At 38.3% G+C, this 19996-nt stretch overlaps 1 protein-coding gene across 1 annotated transcript; it reads left to right on the plus strand.

The window, feature by feature from the left end:
• Positions 1–18697: 18697 nt before the first annotated feature.
• Positions 18698–19321, plus strand: LOC115065748 (uncharacterized). The gene is made up of 2 exons (XM_029548350.2): positions 18698–18775; positions 18851–19321. Exons 1-2 carry the CDS (start codon positions 18698–18700, stop codon positions 19319–19321), a joined length of 549 nt encoding a protein of 182 aa, XP_029404210.2.
• Positions 19322–19996: the final 675 nt, after the last annotated feature.

The following is a 19996-nucleotide window of genomic DNA, read 5'->3' on the forward strand; positions in this document are numbered from 1 at the left end:
GGCAGCGTGTGTGCTGTTTGCACTCGTACGTTCCAACAGGCTTGGCAATTCCTGACAGCCAAAGCAACTTCACCGGAATTATTTACTCTCAGCATTGATGTGCGATGGCAAAGTTAACTACTTACATAAATACTTGCATTCGAGTGCTTATTTTGATCGTTGTTGTTTTTGCAGTGACAGTCACTACAAATGTGACTTCAACTTAAGAGTGGTGTTAGCATGTATAGAATGTTCCGCTTGTTGTTTTTGCTTCTAATTTGTTTATTTACTGATTTGCAGGTGATAATTGCAGCTTTTGCAGACGCATTTAATGTGGTTCTAAGCGGCCAGCAGCTGCTCAACATAGTTGTTACGTCTTCGTTGTGCTTGTGGTGCGATAATTGTACAGTGATAGATGCAGGTGTATATATGTATGTATCTATGTGTGCACATGTACTTATGTATAAATTTACGTATTTAATCTGAGCTCCATTAATCATCACGTCATATCTTAAAAGAATCTTATTTCGTTTATTAAAATTGTGGTAATATAGATTTTTGCATGGGATGTACTTGGATTCTTTGTTCACGTCTTTATATTTTTCTAATAAACTTTATACTTTTTGCAACACAATAAAGAAATGCATATATGGTATATGTGGTTTAACATTCTGACCGATTATTTGACCAAAAATCACATTTTAACCATTAACCCGTATTCAGCTGATATGGCACCGAGCGACTTCTTCCTTTTCGGAAAAATGCATTTGCACATGAAAGGAAAGCGTTATGAAGACGTAGAGGCCATTCAAAAGGCTTGCACCGGCATACCGGCCAACGAGCTAAAACACTCGTTCGACATGCTTTTGGACCATGCAAAAGGAGATATGCAACTTCACCTAAAAGTGGGCGCTGCCACGCCGATGGTCTAGTTTGAGTGATATGTACATTAAACTTTTTAGGAGGCAATGCCCAATTTTTTAAACCTTTTTGCTCACAGGTACCCCTTTCTAACGGGTGATTTTTTTGAGGTTAGGATTTTCATGCATTAGTATTTGACAGATCACGTGGGATTTCAGACATGGTGTCAAAGAGAAAGATGCTCAGTATGCTTTGACATTTCATCATGAATAGACTTACTAACGAGCAACGCTTGCAAATCATTGAATTTTATTACCAAAATCAGTGTTCGGTTCGAAATGTGTTTCGCGCGCGTGTTTTGTTCAGCGATGAGGCTCATTTCTGGTTGAATGGCTACGTAAATAAGCAAAATTGCCGCATTTGGGGTGAAGAGCAACCAGAAGCCGTTCAAGAACTGCCCATGCATCCCGAAAAATGCACTGTTTGGTGTGGTTTGTACGCTGGTGGAATCATTGGACCGTATTTTTTCAAAGATGCTGTTGGACGCAACGTTACGGTGAATGGCGATCGCTATCGTTCGATGCTAACAAACTTTTTGTTGCCAAAAATGGAAGAACTGAACTTGGTTGACATGTGGTTTCAACAAGATGGCGCTACATGCCACACAGCTCGCGATTATATGGCCATTTTGAGGGAAAACTTCGGACAACAATTCATCTCAAGAAATGGACCCGTAAGTTGGCCACCAAGATCATGCGATTTAACGCCTTTAGACTATTTTTTGTGGGGCTACGTCAAGTCTAAAGTCTACAGAAATAAGCCAGCAACTATTCCAGCTTTGGAAGACAACATTTCCGAAGAAATTCGGGCTATTCCGGCCGAAATGCTCGAAAAAGTTGCCCAAAATTGGACTTTCCGAATGGACCACCTAAGACGCAGCCGCGGTCAACATTTAAATGAAATTATCTTCAAAAAGTAAATGTCATGAACCAATCTAACGTTTCAAATAAAGAACCGATGAGATTTTGCAAATTTTATGCGTTTTTTTTTTAAAAAAAAGTTATCAAGCTCTTAAAAAATCACCCTTTACTACGATCTACAAGGAATCAAACGAAAAGGAATTGTTCGCAGCACTTGAAACTATTCGACATACTAGATATAGAGTTATATATGTATGTATGTATATGTGGCGGTTAATAAGTAAACACTATTTAACCAGCTACTTATTCACTTACAAGTAAATCCGACTTACAATTATATTTTACGTACGAATATAAATGTTTTCTGTTGAGAGCAATTAAACACGTGTGGTCTTTTCCGATGATCAAAAGGAATAGGACGAATTAGAGAAGCTAATGTAAGGTGATTAATATTGTAAAGGGATTAAATATTTTAGCTTCTTGAATACAGTATTGCCAGATGAAAGAAGTTAATTACAATAATAGAAAGAGTTAATAAGTTGATCTATTGCAATAAGTTGATGATAATCATTACATATACATATGTATATGTGAAGTACTGGTTTATTAATACACGTTGGAGCGACTTTAATATATTATATGCTTAATAGGTAACGGTGATCGACAAGCATCAGGTGATGCTGCTGTCAATATGTAAAGCATTATTATGATAGCTTAATTAATGTATGTAAGAGAGAAAGCAGTACTGTAACTCATAGGACAACATTGTAAAGTAGAATGTAGGATAACTTAATCTTTAGTTGTACTAATATACATGAACTTAGTATTAACCTGTGAATGCATGAATTAAATAAATTTGAGGATATGTTTAATGTGGCCATTGGGCCATTCCATCAATTGGCGACATGGTTTTGTACCCGTATTCCGATCAAACAAAAAAATGCCTTTTTTTATTTTTTAACGACTTGAAAACTGAGTGCAAAAAATTTTGAAGTTATACTTTAAAAATATTTTCAAATTCCAAAAAAAATATTTAAAATTCCAAAAAAAACATTTTTTTTCCAACAAAACAGTTTCTTGTGCTTTTCCATCAACTTTTTTTGACATACTACACCAAATCGAGAGTCATTAACGATATCGAAAGAAAATTTGTACAAATAGTGCATTTAAGGTTTTTCAACACATGCCTTAAAAACTTCCAGATATCGAATACGTGGACTCCAGTGCCTAGGGCTGATTTTTTACCAAATATTTCGCTGAATTCTAGTTCTCTCTAGTTCTCGAGCATAGATGACTGACGAGAAAAGTTAATGCCATGAGTCAAGAGCTTCCTCTGGTGTATGTTTTCTTTTATCGGAATATACTAACTTTGGCGTATTTGGTTAAGTTTTTCTGCAATAATCTCATTTGATTTAATTAATTTGATTTTAATATAAATATGTTTAATATAATAATGTTTGGACACTATATGAATTAAATATGGTAAAAATTAGCTATCAAATATCGACCGAAATTGCAATAACGGAGTATCACATAAAGGCTATGCAAATGTGTGTGCATATCTAAATATTTATTAACCAAATTTAATATTTCAATATACTTCAAAACATATCAACTCACTTTTCAAAATCAATGAGACATGACAATACCGAATATTCTACGCGCACAGTTCACTTCAAAGGCGCTGAGCATATGCGGAAGCAGTGCCATTCCAATTTCACACACCATTTACATTTCACTGGCATAATTCACGAAATGTGTTAAACAAGCAAGCAGGGGCACAGCTGCACACCATCGGTACCACCGGCACCACCAGCGCCACCTACACAAATACACATGCTGGCGGGCATAAATGCTACACTTTAAATGCAATTAGTTCTTTTGAAAGTTGCATGTCAATATGCGTCAAATGCAAGCTGCAAGCCCGATGCCGCATTATAAATGCTAAACGATGTCATCAAAGCCACCAACGGACTGCGATGACTGCGACATACACACACATACGACTAACACATGAACGAATAAGTACTCGAACGAATGTTTGCGGCACGCACAGAGTGCATCAAGAAATGAATTGGTAGCAGCGCTGCATCGCCCGAAGCATATTGGCGATATTTTCGTCCACAAACGACAAACGTTACTCGTGCTCATAATTCTATTCACAGCTCAATGCTGTCAGAGGCAGCAACGTGCGCTGCGGTGGCTGGTGCATCATGAACTCGACGCTGCATATGTGTATCGATAAAAGTGCCGTTGCTCTTGCACATACAGTTACTGTTGCACTGCCACTGTGTTCGAAAAAAGGGAGGCAGAAGCGCATGCAACAGGCGAAATAAACTGTCGTTTGCATGCCCAAAGGCTGCAAGTGCTGGCTGTTTTGGCTTTTTCTCTTTCTTTGTTTTCTGTGTGGAGAGTACAACCTCATTCCATTCGCTTTGATCTCTGACGGAGTACTTGTCCATCGATGAATCAGACGCAGACGCAGTCGCAGCAGCAATGTTGCAGTTTAAGCGGCAGCAGAAATATGTGCATTTTGAGTAATGATGTGTGCCTTCTCCGTTGACGAATGTCCCCAACTAGTGTGCTGCTGCTGAGGCCTCACTGCAACTCTTCATTCGGTGATTGTGAGTCTTGCGCCTGCCTTTTACCTTACCTTGCCATTTAGTGCGGTGCTTCATCATTTTGAAATATCTTGTTTTGCCTTGCGGGGGCGTCTCTTGTGATTTCATTTAACAGTATTGCAATGCAATCGTTTTCGGCAACATGCAACTGACATCTCTCCGTACTCCACGTATGTTTGGATTTCGTCTCGTTTATGTGTTCATGCAACGCACTTATCTGTATGTTTGTAGCCTCTAAGTGAATATTTCAAATTGAAATTCGATCTCTTCTGACGATGGATGGCGTTGGCGCTAATTGTTGTTGGCACGGAAGGATTTCCATTGGGAAATGCTGTGCCATGCTTGTTTGTTCTTTTTCGCTCGCTTTTTGCTATCACTCGCTTAATTGCCTTTGCATGTGCAGTCACTTACACTTACACAAGTAATTTTTGATGGGCATCTGGACAAATTACACGCACTGTTTCCGGGCATATTTGCTTAATTAGCTCCGGTTTGGACAACCGCCAAAGGATAATGAATAAAACCGTTAATACTTTAGACGAATTAAAAAAAACTCTTTGAATTACAAAAAATCTCAAAACTAAAATTCAATAATCGTTCTAAAGGGCACCGGTACACTTAGTAATTAAGATATCTTGTTTTATATCTGAGATACCTACTTACAGGGTTTGTCCTGAAAGTAATAGGATTGATCGTAACAATTTATTAAAAAATTTCAAAATAGGCCCCTTCTGCGTTGATGCAGCGCTGCCAGCGCTATTTCCTAGCATTGAAGGCATCACGGAAGACATTCTCCGGAATAGCGTTGAGAGCCAATATGCATGTTGCTTGAATTCCCTTTCATCGGGCTTTCCAGACAAGGAAACAAAAGATGTCCGGGGCCACATCTGGGCTGTAGAAGGGCTGCAGAAGCGTTGGGATGCCGATTAGGTAGCTGTATACAAGACTGTTGTCCGAATGGAAGAAAACACTCCAGTTCTGAAAGTATTCGACGCAGTACCCGCCGGGGGAAGCAGAGGAAGAGGAAGACCTCCACTACGTTGGAATGACTAGGTGGAGAAGGACCTGGCTTCGCTTGGAATATCCAATTGGCGCCACGTAGCGAAAAGAAGAAACGACTGGCGTAAGACACAAGAAAGGCGGTGGAGCCGGGGAGCTTTTCTTTGAATCTCTTGAGGACTTCCACGTAAAACTTTCCATTGACGGTTTGTTCAGAAAAAACAAATTCATGGTGGGCAATACCTTTGATGTCAAAAAGATAATGAGCATCGTTTGCACGTTGGATTTGCTCATTCATCAGTGACCTCTTTCCAGCCCTCCAAAAAAACTTGGTGTCATCGAAACACATCACTTCTTGCTAAAGCAAAATCTGGATAAGCCTGCTTGATCATATCAAACGTCTATTTTGCAGCTTAACCGAGTTTCACATAGAATTTAATCGCGTACCTCTGCTCTAACGAACGCTGCATTTTCGACTTTCACCACTCACAGAAACACGTCGCACGAAAATGTTTGTCTTGACTTTCCAGGTCCTCGGAGGCAACTGACCAGCCGCTCGTTCGTTAGCTAGGAACGCCCTCTATCGAATCAGGTCAGTACGAGCACGCTCCGAAGTACAGTCACGGCGGAAGAAAATCAGTCCTATTACTTTACGGATAGACCCTGTATATTAAAATTTATAAAATTAGAAATTACTTTATTCATAATATTAATAATGAGGCTATGGACTGATAATAGTATACTTTGTTACAGAATCACTCTAACCTATTCGGTATTAAACCAGCTAAAGATGTACTATATAAATATTTTTTTAGATCTATGGGCGTAGACAAAGGTGTGGACGGATTTCCAAATTTTGAGTGACCCTTTTCCTTGACTTGGTTGAAATGTCCTCCTTGACGACGGCTGCCAGCCTGGCTAAAGGGTGTACTTCCCCAGTTTTGGCTACAGCAGCTTTATGAAGTTAGACCGATCTTTCGATCTTTTGTCGTCACATGCTATCATTTTGCTTAATAGCACTTTCAACGTTTACAGCGCAGCGTGCAGCTTATCCATTGAACTCTGAGTGTTTTTCCATAGAGGTTCCCCTCATCCAGCATGCCAACGGTATCTCGGTAGCGATTTTTACAATGAATAAAAATATCGAAGAAAAATCTGTCTCAAATTTTGTATTTCTGATAAATTTTCGTGTACGAATGTTGGTAAAGGTTTATCAAAAAACCAACCTACGTCTAGTACAAAGCATTCAAAGACGGTCGAGAGATCGTTGAAGACACACCTCGTTCTGTACGACCTTCGACTTCTTAAACTAATGAAAATATAAAAAAAAATGAAGGCTATGGTGCCTGAAAATCGTCAGACAAATGTTAGAGGGATGAAAAGACAGCTCGACATCTCTCGCGAGTCCGTTTGAATGATTTTGGTGGATACTTTGAATAAATAAATGTTTTGGGGTTTATTTAAAATCCGGGCCTTATTTTGTCACAATGCACGATTTAACTAAAGCAGATTATTTTTTACTATAAAATGACAATCCTAAAAAACTCATAAATAAAGTTCTTTTGCGCGATTTTAGATTTGTAGTCAAATTGTAATAAATATTTTAATTAAATTTTAAAAAATTATTTAAAGAACGGCAATCTCACAATATTGAAATCAATATTGTAATAACTCTAGTTTCCAATTTGCTTTATGAACTTTAGTGAAGTAGCATTTTCCAACTGAAATTATTTTGTAACATTTTATGAAGTACTGCTAGGTTTCATTGAAGTTTCAAACACATAATCATTATGCCATTTATCTTAATTAACAAAGGAAACAAATCAACATGTAGACCATCAACACCTTATTCTATTTATACAGTGATTTTAGCAAATTCTGTTTCCATTTACAACAACTAATTTCTTTGATTTAGCCAAAATTTACTCTCAGTTATAAATCATTGTTCAGAGTGCGTGCCTTCATGCATGTTTGTGTGTGTGTCTACATGAAGTCTGTGTGATGGCAAAGATTTCAAATTTGCATGACATCCAATTCAATTGTCAATTAATAAAGAGTAATGAAATTGTGAGTTGCAAATTGCGTCTGCAACTGTGAAGCAAAACATTTTGCAGCAACAACAAAGGCCACAACCACATGCCACTGAGATTGTGGCAACAATTGCATTTGAGCACCAGCAACACTGACATTCAATCTAGCCATTACCATCTATATGCATCTGTACGCACACATGTATTCACATATATATGTGTGAACTCTGTTTGGCTAGTGGCAGTGACAATGACGGAGAGGCAAACAAATACCAAATACAAAAGATAATTGCTTTCAAAGCCACAAAACGTAGTTTAATGGCGTCACTAGTAAGTTGGCGTCCGTCACACATACATACATATACAAACGTGGAATTCTGGAGTCCCGTGGCCTGCGTAGCGAACCTTCTACTATGGCGCTTACTGTCTGTATAATGGACCTTCGCGACACGACAGGTGAGGTCACAATCGTAATTATGCTTTGTAGATGCCTGGCGTGCAGCAAACTCACAAAAACATAGAGTAATGTCTAACGCACACACCTACATGCAAAGAAAGTCGATGTTGCCATAGAGAAGACAAAGTGAGATGACTGTGAAGACCGCGGCACTCGCATTTAATTTCGAAAATGAAACAGATGGAAACTACGACCATGAAGCAGTTTACAAAATACATACATTCCCAATAGCTGTATTAATATGGCGACCAGACTAGTGGTGTATGGCAATAGGCCAGCTCCTGCTCTAATATGCATGATAACTGTTTCGCAAAGGATTTTATATAACTCTTTCACCTGCGGGCAAAGATGAACAGAGAATTAGCAACAACAATGCCTGCAATGGCAGCAACACCAACGAACTTTACCATCAGTGAGCGAACCTCGTACTCCCTCTACCACTGTCGCGACGGCGGCAGCAATGCAGCGGAAGTAGCAAGTACCGCATTCGAGTGGCAACTTACGGACGTGCCACGCTCGGTGGCGATAATCAAGTTGCCCACCCAACAACTAAGTAACCAGCCAAGTGACCGGGTGTTCGTGCCACAGCGCTGATTATGAAATTGATTGCTGCCGGTTGGCTGCCCAGCTGACGGCTGGCTGGGGTTCTGTGCCAATGGAGAGTGGCAGGTAGCATCATCCACGTGATTGCACCGATATGACCACTAGTAATAATCCAAACGCTGTAAATGTTCCTACGAATCGTGCAAATCCAGTGAATTCGCAGTAAATGCAAGGCAGGGTTCGGCGATGTGTTTGCTTAAAACTTCTGCTCAAAGCTCACGTTGGAATGCGGCCGATTCGGAACAGTGGAAGACACATCCGCTAGTACATAAGGGTGTCAGTTTGCAATGAAAAAAATTTCTGGAGAACATGGTCATCTCGAATGCTTTCAATGATTATTTCATTGTTTTATTTATAAGAGCCTCTTTTGATTGTTCACTGCGTTCAATGTCTTCCGTGCTCATAAGGGCATATATAGAGTAGGAAATATTTCAAAAAGTAATATATACTTGTATATGTTATTAAAGGGAGTTATCAAATTTTATAAATGTATTCTTCTGTTGAATTAAGTCCGTGTAGATTTATTCAGAATACTTAGATCACTTTAACCACATATGTAGAACTTTTAAAAATGATATCTACCGAAGTTTTGACATCAATAAGCATAACCAGTAATCGGAAATTTTTTAGCGCGGAAGCAAAACTCGTGAAATTAGCGACATTAAATACCGAGCTACGAATACACCCCACTCTTTTTTACACGGATTTGAAGTTACACGGTTGAAAAAATTTTTTTTTGTAAAAAATGTTTAATCTACTACGGTTTTAAAATTACTGTCTTGTAATTATGTTTGTTTTTACCACACTTAGCACTATTGCTGAAATGAACATACATAGCAGTAACTGGGAAGTCCGCTTATTCGATAACTCTTACCTGCACATTTTGTTCGCATTATATTATATTTACATTGCTGAAATGGATATCTCCAGCGATGATACTGACTTTAGTCCAGTTCGTCGCAAACAATTGCGCTTGTTATCAAGTAGCGACGAATAATCATGTAGCTATGTAAATATTTTTTCCTTATTTCTATTATAATTTTTCTGTTCTTTGTTCTGGATTCACCTGTATGAGTTATGTATTTTAAGTATTAATGCTCAATAAAATGCAATATTGTATGCATATCTGACATTTTTTAGTTTTCAACATTTTTACACGGTTTTTCGAAGTAAATATGGTTCTTTATTTCATCGTACACGGTTTTCAGATGACATGGAACGTATCCCCCATTTTACTACACTGATTTCTAGTTGGGTGTATTTTCTATTAAAGATTAACAGAAAGGTGCTACGACGCTAAAAGAGATCTGATGAACCCTAAGCACATTTTTCTGTAGTACTATCGAAGTAATATAAAGCAATTAAACTTGAATTCTCAATTACGGCTCGAACTTGTTGTATTTCTCTTCTTTTAACTCTTATTCAAGGTCATTTTAGTAGTGTAAATTTTAAGTATTTTTACTTCCATGTATATTTACTAACAGATTTCTCAATTTTATATAAATAAAAAATAATATTGCTCATTTCGAACTTCTTCCGGGAAATGTACAGTGACTGAAGAGTAGATAACTTACGTAAAAATAATTGAAATGCTGCGCACGTACATAAATACTTGAATTTTCCAAAGTTTGGCGAAAATACCTGCAGCATAGCGAAACTGTATATTCGAATCAAGCATGGTACAGCTGGTGCTGTGGGGGGTGGGTGTCGCTAGCCTCGTTGGTTGGCTTGCACGATGAACGAAGAGAATTCCTTCGAGATAGTGTTGCAAACGATTTGTAAATTGCATCCGCTCACTCAGGTGCTTCAACCTCTCGTTACATACGTTAAGGCAAGGGAAGGCGTTCTGCTCAGAATTCAAAAGTTGAGTGAATACAAAAAACAAAAAAACTTTGAAATCGTGGCAGCTATTTGAGTGATTAGGGATTGGCTGTTAGTTTTCTCTGAGTGATTGTCTTCGAATTAGTTAATTGAATGGGATCGTAGAATGATTACTCGGTCTGCCGTTTAAAAAAGCAAATATAATAATAAATTGGGTGAAGACTTTGTGCAAAAGAGATCAGTTTAGATTTAACATGAACCTTAAATTTCCTTATTTAAAACAACAACTTATCTTAAACATCTCAATATAACTACACTGCTAATTACGCTTTAAGATCAACATTTTGCTTAGAGTTTTTTCAAATACACAAGTAAAGTCTGATGACGAGCACTGTATTTAGTGCCTTTAGCATCAGAATTATTTTAAATGCAATTGATATAGACTAAAATGCTTTGTAAAATATCATCTTTATTTTTAAATACTGTTGTTTTTCTATTGAAACGTTGAAGTTGGCAAAGGGAGTAGTGATGCCGGAAATGGAATAAAGTATCGATATATATTGTATCGGTAATTTTTGATATATCAATATCGGTATTGAAATTTAGAAATGAATGGTATGAAAAAAAAATATTTGGCCTAATCTACTTTAATCATCACATATTACTAGATAAATACTAATCAATAGACATAATTTTTAATAAATCAAGAATAACAATTAAAAAATTAATTATTTATTAATCAAACCAATATTTATCTGATACAGACATAAGAAAAACTCTTTGATTTACGTGCTCGGCTGTACTGTACTTGGGTACTGCGAGATTCACTGCAGATGCCACTCTCTCTGAGGAAACCGAGGACGCAAGCGATATCAAATACTTTAGAGCTAAGTCGGACTGGGGTAAAATGATGGCAATCAAACCAGAATTTTGTAGAACTTTCTTTTCTGGGTATTATAGGCTGATCTAGATATTGCTTTAGTTCGCTAGGCATACCATCACTGGTTGAAGTTGAAAGTAAACAGTTTGCTGAAGCTATCATAATTTTTTCATGTCCGGACCACAACGACGGCGAAGATTTTTCGGAATTTGGAATTATGGTAGTGCGAGTGGGTCTGAGTTCAGGCGAAAGTTGTCCTCTACGCCTATGTTCTAAACGTATTTCTTTTGACAGTGCGGTTATTGCAGTGGAAACAGCTTGCGCTGAACTAAAATGTATACGCTCATGGGTCTAAAATTGTTGCTTTGGCCAGATGTAAATGTCGCTCACTGACACTGAAATGACATTTACACTTGACAGACAAAGTTGCCAACTTGAAAGCCAACTTTAGTACTAAATTAAAAAGCAGAAAATCAAGTCGACCATAAACAAAAAAAAGTTAAAAAATGTTAGCCTAAAAAGGATTTAGAATTTTTTGATCATAAAAATATCGATTTTTATACCTTTTCAATACTTGTAATATTATATCGATACCTCGATATATTGAAACAATAAATATCTCTCAAAAATATTGATACATTGAAAAAATTATATCGATGTATCGATATTTTTTCGACAACCCTAAAAGGGAGATTTAAACAAAACTGAAAACCTCTGGAATACCGAAATTTTTGCGGATAACAACAAATTCAATCTGTTTAGATCAGTTGAATCGGAATTTAAAATTGTGTTAAATGGAAAGAAGGCGTGGTTTGATTCTGATGTCTACCATTTACGCACTCTAATAGAGGAATATTGGAAATCGATTTAGCAAATCTTGAGATATGTGATTTGACTTAATAGTGGCCGGTGCCATGCGTATCGTCCAATTTAGTATCGGTTCCTATAAAGCCTTCTAGTGCATTCCTGGTTGTGAAATTGAATGCCTCTGGCGAACTTGGTTGTTCATTTATCACACAGATATATATATATATATATAAAACTGCTAGTATCAAGTTTTATCATTACGGGTTTGTTATAACATGAGCTATCTTGATAGATCAAGCAAAAATTGTTTTACTTTGGTAAATATGTATGTAACATGTTGCTCAGAGTCAAATTGGTTTGTTGACCTAACGGTACTTAAAATTATGTATCAAAATGATCAAGGTGACAATTCATTTCCGTATGTCTGTCTATCTGTCTGATCGTTCGTCCGTTCCACCTTTAATAAGACATTGATAGACTAGATTTTTACAATAGAAAATTAATATGTTAAGAAGGATTAGGTCCTGGCGCTAGAGTATCTTATATCAATTTTTGAATTGAAGGTGTATGAAATATTTCGTGATGTCGGCAAAACTAAAATCAATGAATTTTGCATCATGTTTCGCCATAGCTATGAGATTGGGTGCTGACTTCAGAAAACACAAAGTACGCATCTTCCGTATACGTATACTGTATAAAATTTATGGGATGGACCATAATCCCCATATTTCATGTGCGGGGAATAGCGGAAGACAGTCGCTACGTATTTGGAGCACTATTCGAGATGCGTTGCATTTTGTTTTAATTCTTGAAAACATTCAAAGTAAAGATATTTTGTTTTTGGTCGTGAAACTCTAAACTTTCTCGAACTTCTTATTTATTTGATAATAATTTAATGATGTTTTTTCAATGTATGGTTAATATTATTCTTTACCGCGGGTAGCTTAGCTGGCAGAACCGTTTTTACCTAATTGCGGTTACCTTCCTTACAGATAGTGTGATTAGTGTGAAAACTTGCATTGTGAACAAGCAAAACTCTGTAAACGTCATAAGTACAGTATGTGCATCTTCAGACGACGATACCTTTTGCCGCCTAAACAGGTTTTTCTAGGCGCGGAGATAGCGGGGAAAGACGAAGAAACCGTTCCAATTGTGGCAACTTTATAACGAAATTATTATCGCGCGAAACGCATTCGTCGAAACATTTTTTTCTAGGTTAGTATGACTGTAAGTGACATCTTTACCAAATGTCACATCAAAATAAATATTCGGGTTTAGTATACACTTTTATTTCTGAAGAACATATAGTGCATTTGGCGATTTTTGCAACCGTTAATCGTGGTAAAGGTGAGCCGAAGCCGAAAAAACCAGGTTAAAGTAGATTAAAAATCAAGAGTATGTTGATCGTTTTTTTCGATTATCGAGGTGTGGTGCACTCCGAATTCCTTTCGACTAGTCAAAATGTCAACAAGGAATACTATTTGAGTGTTAAGCGTCGTTTGGGCAAAGGTATTTGTAAAAACAGACCGAAATTATGGGCCGACAACTCTGGTTTTTGCACCACGGTAATGCACCGTCGTATACTGCATTGGTTCTTAAATATATTTTCGTTAAATTTAAACCAATATCATGCCACTAACATAATGTTCGCTTGATTTAGCTTCATGTGACTTCTGGCTATTAAGCAAATTCAAACAACCACTTCGGGAAAACTGTTTTGAATGTTCCAGAAATTCACTTTAACAACTGTTTCGAGGATTGGAAAAAACGTTGGTCCAAGTGCAAAAGGACATTGAGGGGACGACATAGATTTCGAAGAATAAATTACAAATTTTAAAATTATCTACAAAGTTTAACTATTTTTTGTTCATAGTAGTATATATGTATGTACGAATCTTTTTCCAGTCCGTCTGTAACTTGAATAGAAATTGAGATAGATTATCTATAATCGGATCACTGCCGAGTTTACAAAACACTATTAAACGAAACCCTATAAAATGTCATAATTGGGCACTAAATTAAGAGACCGAATTGTAATTTCTGTAAGGGTATCGCGGTAACAAGGATGATCTGTTGACCAATATTTTTTCAAAGGTGTAGCCACGTCTTCAAAATGGTTTAATATACATATGTATCTTCCAAACCGTTAAAGATAACTCAACCGCAAGTCTTCATATGGCCAGTACGAAAATAATAGTTGTGTTGAAAACTACTGAAAGTGCGATAACTCACTCACACACTTTTACCACAAGCAGCGAACTTCACAACCAAGATGGTGGAGAAGAGATTTTCATGAGCAGGTGTAAAAACTGGACAATGCGCGTGGCACCGCCAACCTTTCGATGAATATTTTTACATGGGAAACTACCCGACCGATTTCAATCAAATTGGGTGTATGAGGTTACCCAGCCACTCCAATAAAACTCGTCTACTTCCCATTTAACATAATTTAAACTCCAGATTGGAGACTCCAAGCGAAGCCAGGTCCTTCTTCACTTGGCCTTTCCAACGGAGTGTAGGTCTTCCTCTTCCTCTGCTTCCCCCGGCGCGTACTGCATCGAATACTTTCAGAGCTGGGGTGTTTTTGTCCATTCGGACGACATGACCTAGCCAGCGTAACCGCTGTCTTTTAATTCGCTGAAATATGTCAATGCCTCTGCACCATATATAAGTAGCAGGACGGGAATTATGAATGACTTATAGAGTTTGGTTTTTGTTCGTCGAGAGAGGACTTTGCTTCTCAATTGCCTACTTAGTCCGAAGTAGCACCTGTTGGCAAAAGATATTCTGCGTTAGATTTCAAGGCTGACGTTGTTGTTGGTGTTGATGTTGGTTCCAAGATAGACGAAGTTATCTACAACTTCAAAGTTATGACCGTGGGAGCCTAGTCGCGAGTGCGACGACTGTGTGTTTGATGACAAGAGATATTTCGTCTTGCCCTCGTTCACCACTAGATTCATTTTCTTAGCTGCCGTATCCATACTGGAGAAAGCAAAACTAACGGCGCGGATGTTAAGGCCAATGACATCAAAATTATCGGCGTACGCCAGCAGCTGTACACTCTTATAGATGGTGGTACCTTCTCTGTTTAGCTCTGCAATTCGAATTATTTCACGCACGCCTTGTCTGAGACCTCGTTTAGTAACGTACGGCTCGGAGAGGTCATTCCGCTTTTGGTGTTGCCAATTTTTGGGCATGCTACCGTCAGACCATATTTTTCAAAGAAGCTGATGCATGCTCCTTATCAGTTCTCCGCCGCCGTGTTTGAATAGCTCGGCCGGCAATCCATCGTCCCGCCGCTTCAGGCGGGTAATTGTTATTCGAACTTCTTCATGTTCGGCAATGGAACGTCTGCTCCATAGTAATCGATTAAGGAATCGAGTTCTTCTTCACCTGGAGTAATATTTTCACTGCCATTCAGCAGTCTGGAGAAGTGTTCATTCCATAATTTTAGTATGCTAAAACCCTTGGGGGTTCTACAAGAGTATCCGGTCTTGAAACCTTCTGTTAGTCGCCGCATTTTTTCGTAGAATTTTCGAGCATTACCTCTGTCGGCCTGCTTATCAAGCTCTTCATACTCACACATTTCGGCCTTTTTCTTTTTCAGTCTGCAAATGCGTCTCGCTTCGATCGTAACGTTGCGAGGTAGGCAGTCTGTTTTCTCTCCACTGCGTCGCGGCACTCCTCGTCATACCGGCTGTTCGTTTGCATTTTCGAAAACCAATGGTTTCGTTTGCAGCTGTATGTAAGGAACTTGAAATGCGGTCCCACAGTTATCTTATACCGAGATGTTAACGAGTGTTCTGGGAGGCCAGGAGTACAAGTCAAGTAGAAAATCTTTCGGCCGTCTGTTGTGATTGCAGCTTCTCGACGTCGATCCTTCCTTGTGTTTATTGCCGTGCGTTTTTTATTGCACAGAGACGAGTGCGAATCGTGGCTGCAACCAGAAGGTGGTCCGAATAGATGTTAAGACTTCGAAGCGTACGCACTTTTAAAACACTGGAGATGTTTCGATCCAGAGACAGCCAGGTAGCTTGGTGAATTTTTCTATGCTGGAATCTGGTACTAGAGATAACCATATTTCGGGCCTCGGCGAAATCGCTCATTCTCAACCCATTTGGAGATGTTTCCTCATGAAGACTGAATTTACCGACTGTTGTACCAAATAAAGGCAACTCTCATAGGTGCGCTCCAAGCATCATAGAAGGCATCTTTGGTCATATCGTCCTTCTTTTCCGTCAGGGCGTGGGCTCAAATCAGCGATATGTTGATGAAATTTAATGCGGATTGTGGCTAGACGTTCATCCACCGGGGTGTATGACAGTACTTGGCGACGGAGTCTCACTCCCACCACGAAACCCACATCGAATTTGCGCTGGCCACTGTAGTAAATGCCAAAAGGAGCTATTCGCCTCAGTCCTTGTCCCGTCCATCGCGTAAAAAAATAATTTTCACTTTTTAGTTTGCAGAGTATAATAGTTTTATTCACTTAACGGTTGTATAAGATTGCTAAGTCAGGGTTATATATAAGAATGATCACTCTGGGTGACTGTCAGTCTATTCGTGCAAGCTGTAACTTAAGCATAAATTAAGATATCTTGATAAAACTTGTTACACAGTTTCCTTGGCAAAAAAGTAAGGCGGAGTTCGTAGATGATTAAGTACCATAACTAAGCACTAAAATAATATGATAACACCTTATCACCAAAAATTGTCCAAATCCAACCAAAAACTGTTCAAACTCCGAATACCGGAAATGTGAACTCCAGTATCTATAGCTGACTTTTGACCGAAAATATCGGCCACTGTATGGGATACATAATTAATATTCAGAGCAAATCCTCTGCTGATACTAGTAGTTATGTGTATTAAAAATGGGTTGACTCGGCTAAGTACTTCCATGAGCTTCCATATATCCAATATAAATATTTTCGAACTTCCGGGTGACTTCATATCGCATATATCGGGCAATATGTCAGTTATCTCAGTCAGTTAGAGAAAACTTGATCTACTTAGCCCCCACATAACAAATATAGTATAACATCCGGATAAGTGGTATGTGAAGTATCTTAATGAATCTCAGGGAAAATTTTTTATTATGCGGCAGAAATGTGTTACTGGCAAAAGTGGATAAAATCGGGTCAATTCGAGTCCTAGTTCCTATATTTTCCCAAAGGAATTTCTCGAACTTCGATTCCTGTAAGTTTTAAGAGTATAAAATTTTCGGGGACAGTCGAACTTAGCCCCTCCTTACTTGTTTAAGCTATATTTTTTTTTGACAATGTGCGACAAAAGAGCCGCCGTCTGAGATCCGTCTATGAAACTGATTGTGTTATGGATTTTATAGCTGACAGCTATTATTTCGTGTTCTGGTTATAAACAAAACAAGGCTCCTCCTTTTAGTAAAGTTTACCATAACTTAACTGATAGGTGATTGGTAAACAGGTATTGAGAAACACACTTTGCAAAAAAGATTTTAAACTACCTGTGTCTTTCTGAACTTCGACGCCCCGAATTCATTTTGTGGATTAATTAAGGAGTAAATTATAAACATTTATTTGATAACATGTTATAGTCAAAGGGACAGAAAGTCCTATGTTATTCGGGGTTTGTCCGGAAAGTAATAGGACTGATTTTCTTCCGCCGCGACTGTACTTCGGAGCGTGCACGCACCGACTGGATTCGGTAGAGGGCATTCCTAGCTAATGAACGAGCGACTGGTCAGTTGTCTCCGAGCACCTGAAGAGTCAGGACAAACATTTTCACACGACGTGCTTCTGTGAGTGGTGCAAGCCGAAAATGCAGCGTTCGTTAGAGCAGAGGTACGCGATTAAATTCTATGTGAAACTCAGTAAATCTGCGACAGAGACGTTTGATATGATCAAGCAGGCTTTTCCAGATGTTGAAGTGATGTGTTTCGGTGACACCAGGCCTTTTTGGAGGCCCGGAAAAAAGGTCGCTGATGAATGAACAAATCCAAAGTGAAAACGATGCTCAATATCTTTTTTGACTTCAAAGGCCCGAAACAGGCCCGGACAACCGTCAACGCCAAGTTTTACGTGGAAGTCCTCAAAAGACTCAAACGAAGGGTCAATCGGGTACCACAAGACATTGCAGCCGATTGGAAGTTGCACCACGATAACGGTCGGCTCACACCGCCTTTCTTGTGAACAGCTCCCTAACGAAGGCCGCATCCCAATGCTTGTGCGGCCGCCCTGCAGCCCAGATGTGGCTCCCGGACTTTTTTATTTCCATTAGCTGAAAGGGGCGATGAAAGGGCCAAGCAGCATGCACCTCGGCTCTCAAGGCTATTTCGGAGAATGCCTTCCGTGGCGCCTTCAATGCTTTTTTGAAAGTTATTAAAGAATTGTATCGATTGGTTCAATAAGTTTTTTTAAATCGACTCAATCATATTACTTTCCCGACAAACCTTGTACGTCTTGCTATCCTGATCATTTTGATATATAAAATTTTATATTCTACAATATTTGTTTTATGAAATTAAAATAACTGATAGATGAGTACAAATATCTACCCAACATGTGACTAAAGTATATTAAAACGTTAATATTTTAACTAAATAAGCTTATAGATGCCGTTAGTTTAATGCCACTAATTTGAAAGCCTCATTAACGCACAAAAGTGTTTTGCTAAACTGAAAACCAGCAATATTCTACAGTACTTGGTAGTGGGCAGTCATTGTATCCGCGATCGATGAAATGATGGCATCGTTGTCGCTCTCTAGTGCGGTTTTCATACTGCTGTGTTGCTACTTAAACCATCAACAAGTGAAAGCAGTAAGAAAACTAATGAAAATAAATATTTGACATATTTGCGAAAACACGGAAACTACATTTTTGACAACTTTGCAGAAAAGCTTCGAAATTGTGAATATTAGGAGTCATGTAAATGGTGACAAAGTTGCTTTGAAAACTTTCATTCACGATAACGGTACTAAATTCGATATACATGCTACTCTTTTCAAACCACTGAGAACGCACGATCTTTTAATGAGCTTAAAATTGAAACGGAAAATCGAAGAGAGCGCAAACTATCAAAATATCTTTCAGTTACGCCAAATTGATGTTTGCAAATTTCTTGCCAACAACTATCAGAAATATTTAGGCCAATCATTATTTAACATATCACCAACGATATTATCACAACTGGAATGTCCAATGAAGCCAGGCGAGTACCATATTACAAATCTTACAGTCGGAACCAATCCCTTGGTAAATACTTTGGAGCCTGGTTTATATCGATTTTATGTGGAGGTGGCTCAGGTGAGCAGTTTGGCGGTAAAAGTACTCGATATGCAGATAACCACTTTATATAAATTATAATTAGTTTACGATTGCTTGAACTAAAACGTTAAATATGTATTTTTTACATACTTTTTAAAATTGTGAAATGCACGTGTATTTACATATTCCAATATTAAATAAAAATTCAACAGAAACGGGTGATCCAAGTAGATGTACTTTTTTCAATAGTCATGTTATGTTATTTTTGTTCAGTATTGTTTGGCATTTTCATTATGGAGGGGCTTGCGCTTGAACAACGTTTACAAATCGTTCAACTTTTCGCTCAACTAACTGTCGATATAATCGGCGTACATTATTGCATAATATGAGACCTAATAGACCCTGGTCCTGGTCCATGCAGTGAAGAAAATATAGCAGCCGTAGAGAGTCGATTCGGTGCCATTCGCAGCAACTGGATTGACGGATGGAACGACTTGGCACATTTATGTCGAGATCTTAAATTGAAAGCGTAAAAAATATATTTTGTGCAAGAACTGAAGGCGCTCGACCTTCTCACTTGGCTCTATGGGCTCTTGACAGTTCCAAGAAGATCCGACGTTTTCGAGCCAAATTTTGTTCAGCTACGAGACCCATTCTGGCTCAATTGGTATGTAAAAAAGCAAAATTGCCGCATAAATTTGCATATTATTCGTAGTTCTAAAGATTAAATCATTTTGATGTTGAATATTGTCCACAGTTATAATTGCCTTTATG

The sequence above is a fragment of the Bactrocera dorsalis genome, chromosome 2 (genome assembly GCF_023373825.1).
Source record: "Bactrocera dorsalis isolate Fly_Bdor chromosome 2, ASM2337382v1, whole genome shotgun sequence".
NCBI classification, from domain to species: domain Eukaryota; kingdom Metazoa; phylum Arthropoda; class Insecta; order Diptera; family Tephritidae; genus Bactrocera; species Bactrocera dorsalis.

Bases quoted from the DNA above. Each gene is read 5' to 3' on its own strand.
- LOC115065748 (XM_029548350.2), top strand. From the start codon at position 18,698: ATGATGGCATCGTTGTCGCTCTCTAGTGCGGTTTTCATACTGCTGTGT. The intron at 18,776-18,850 runs GTAAGAAAACTA...ACAACTTTGCAG, and splicing joins ACCATCAACAAGTGAAAGCA to AAAAGCTTCGAAATTGTGAA.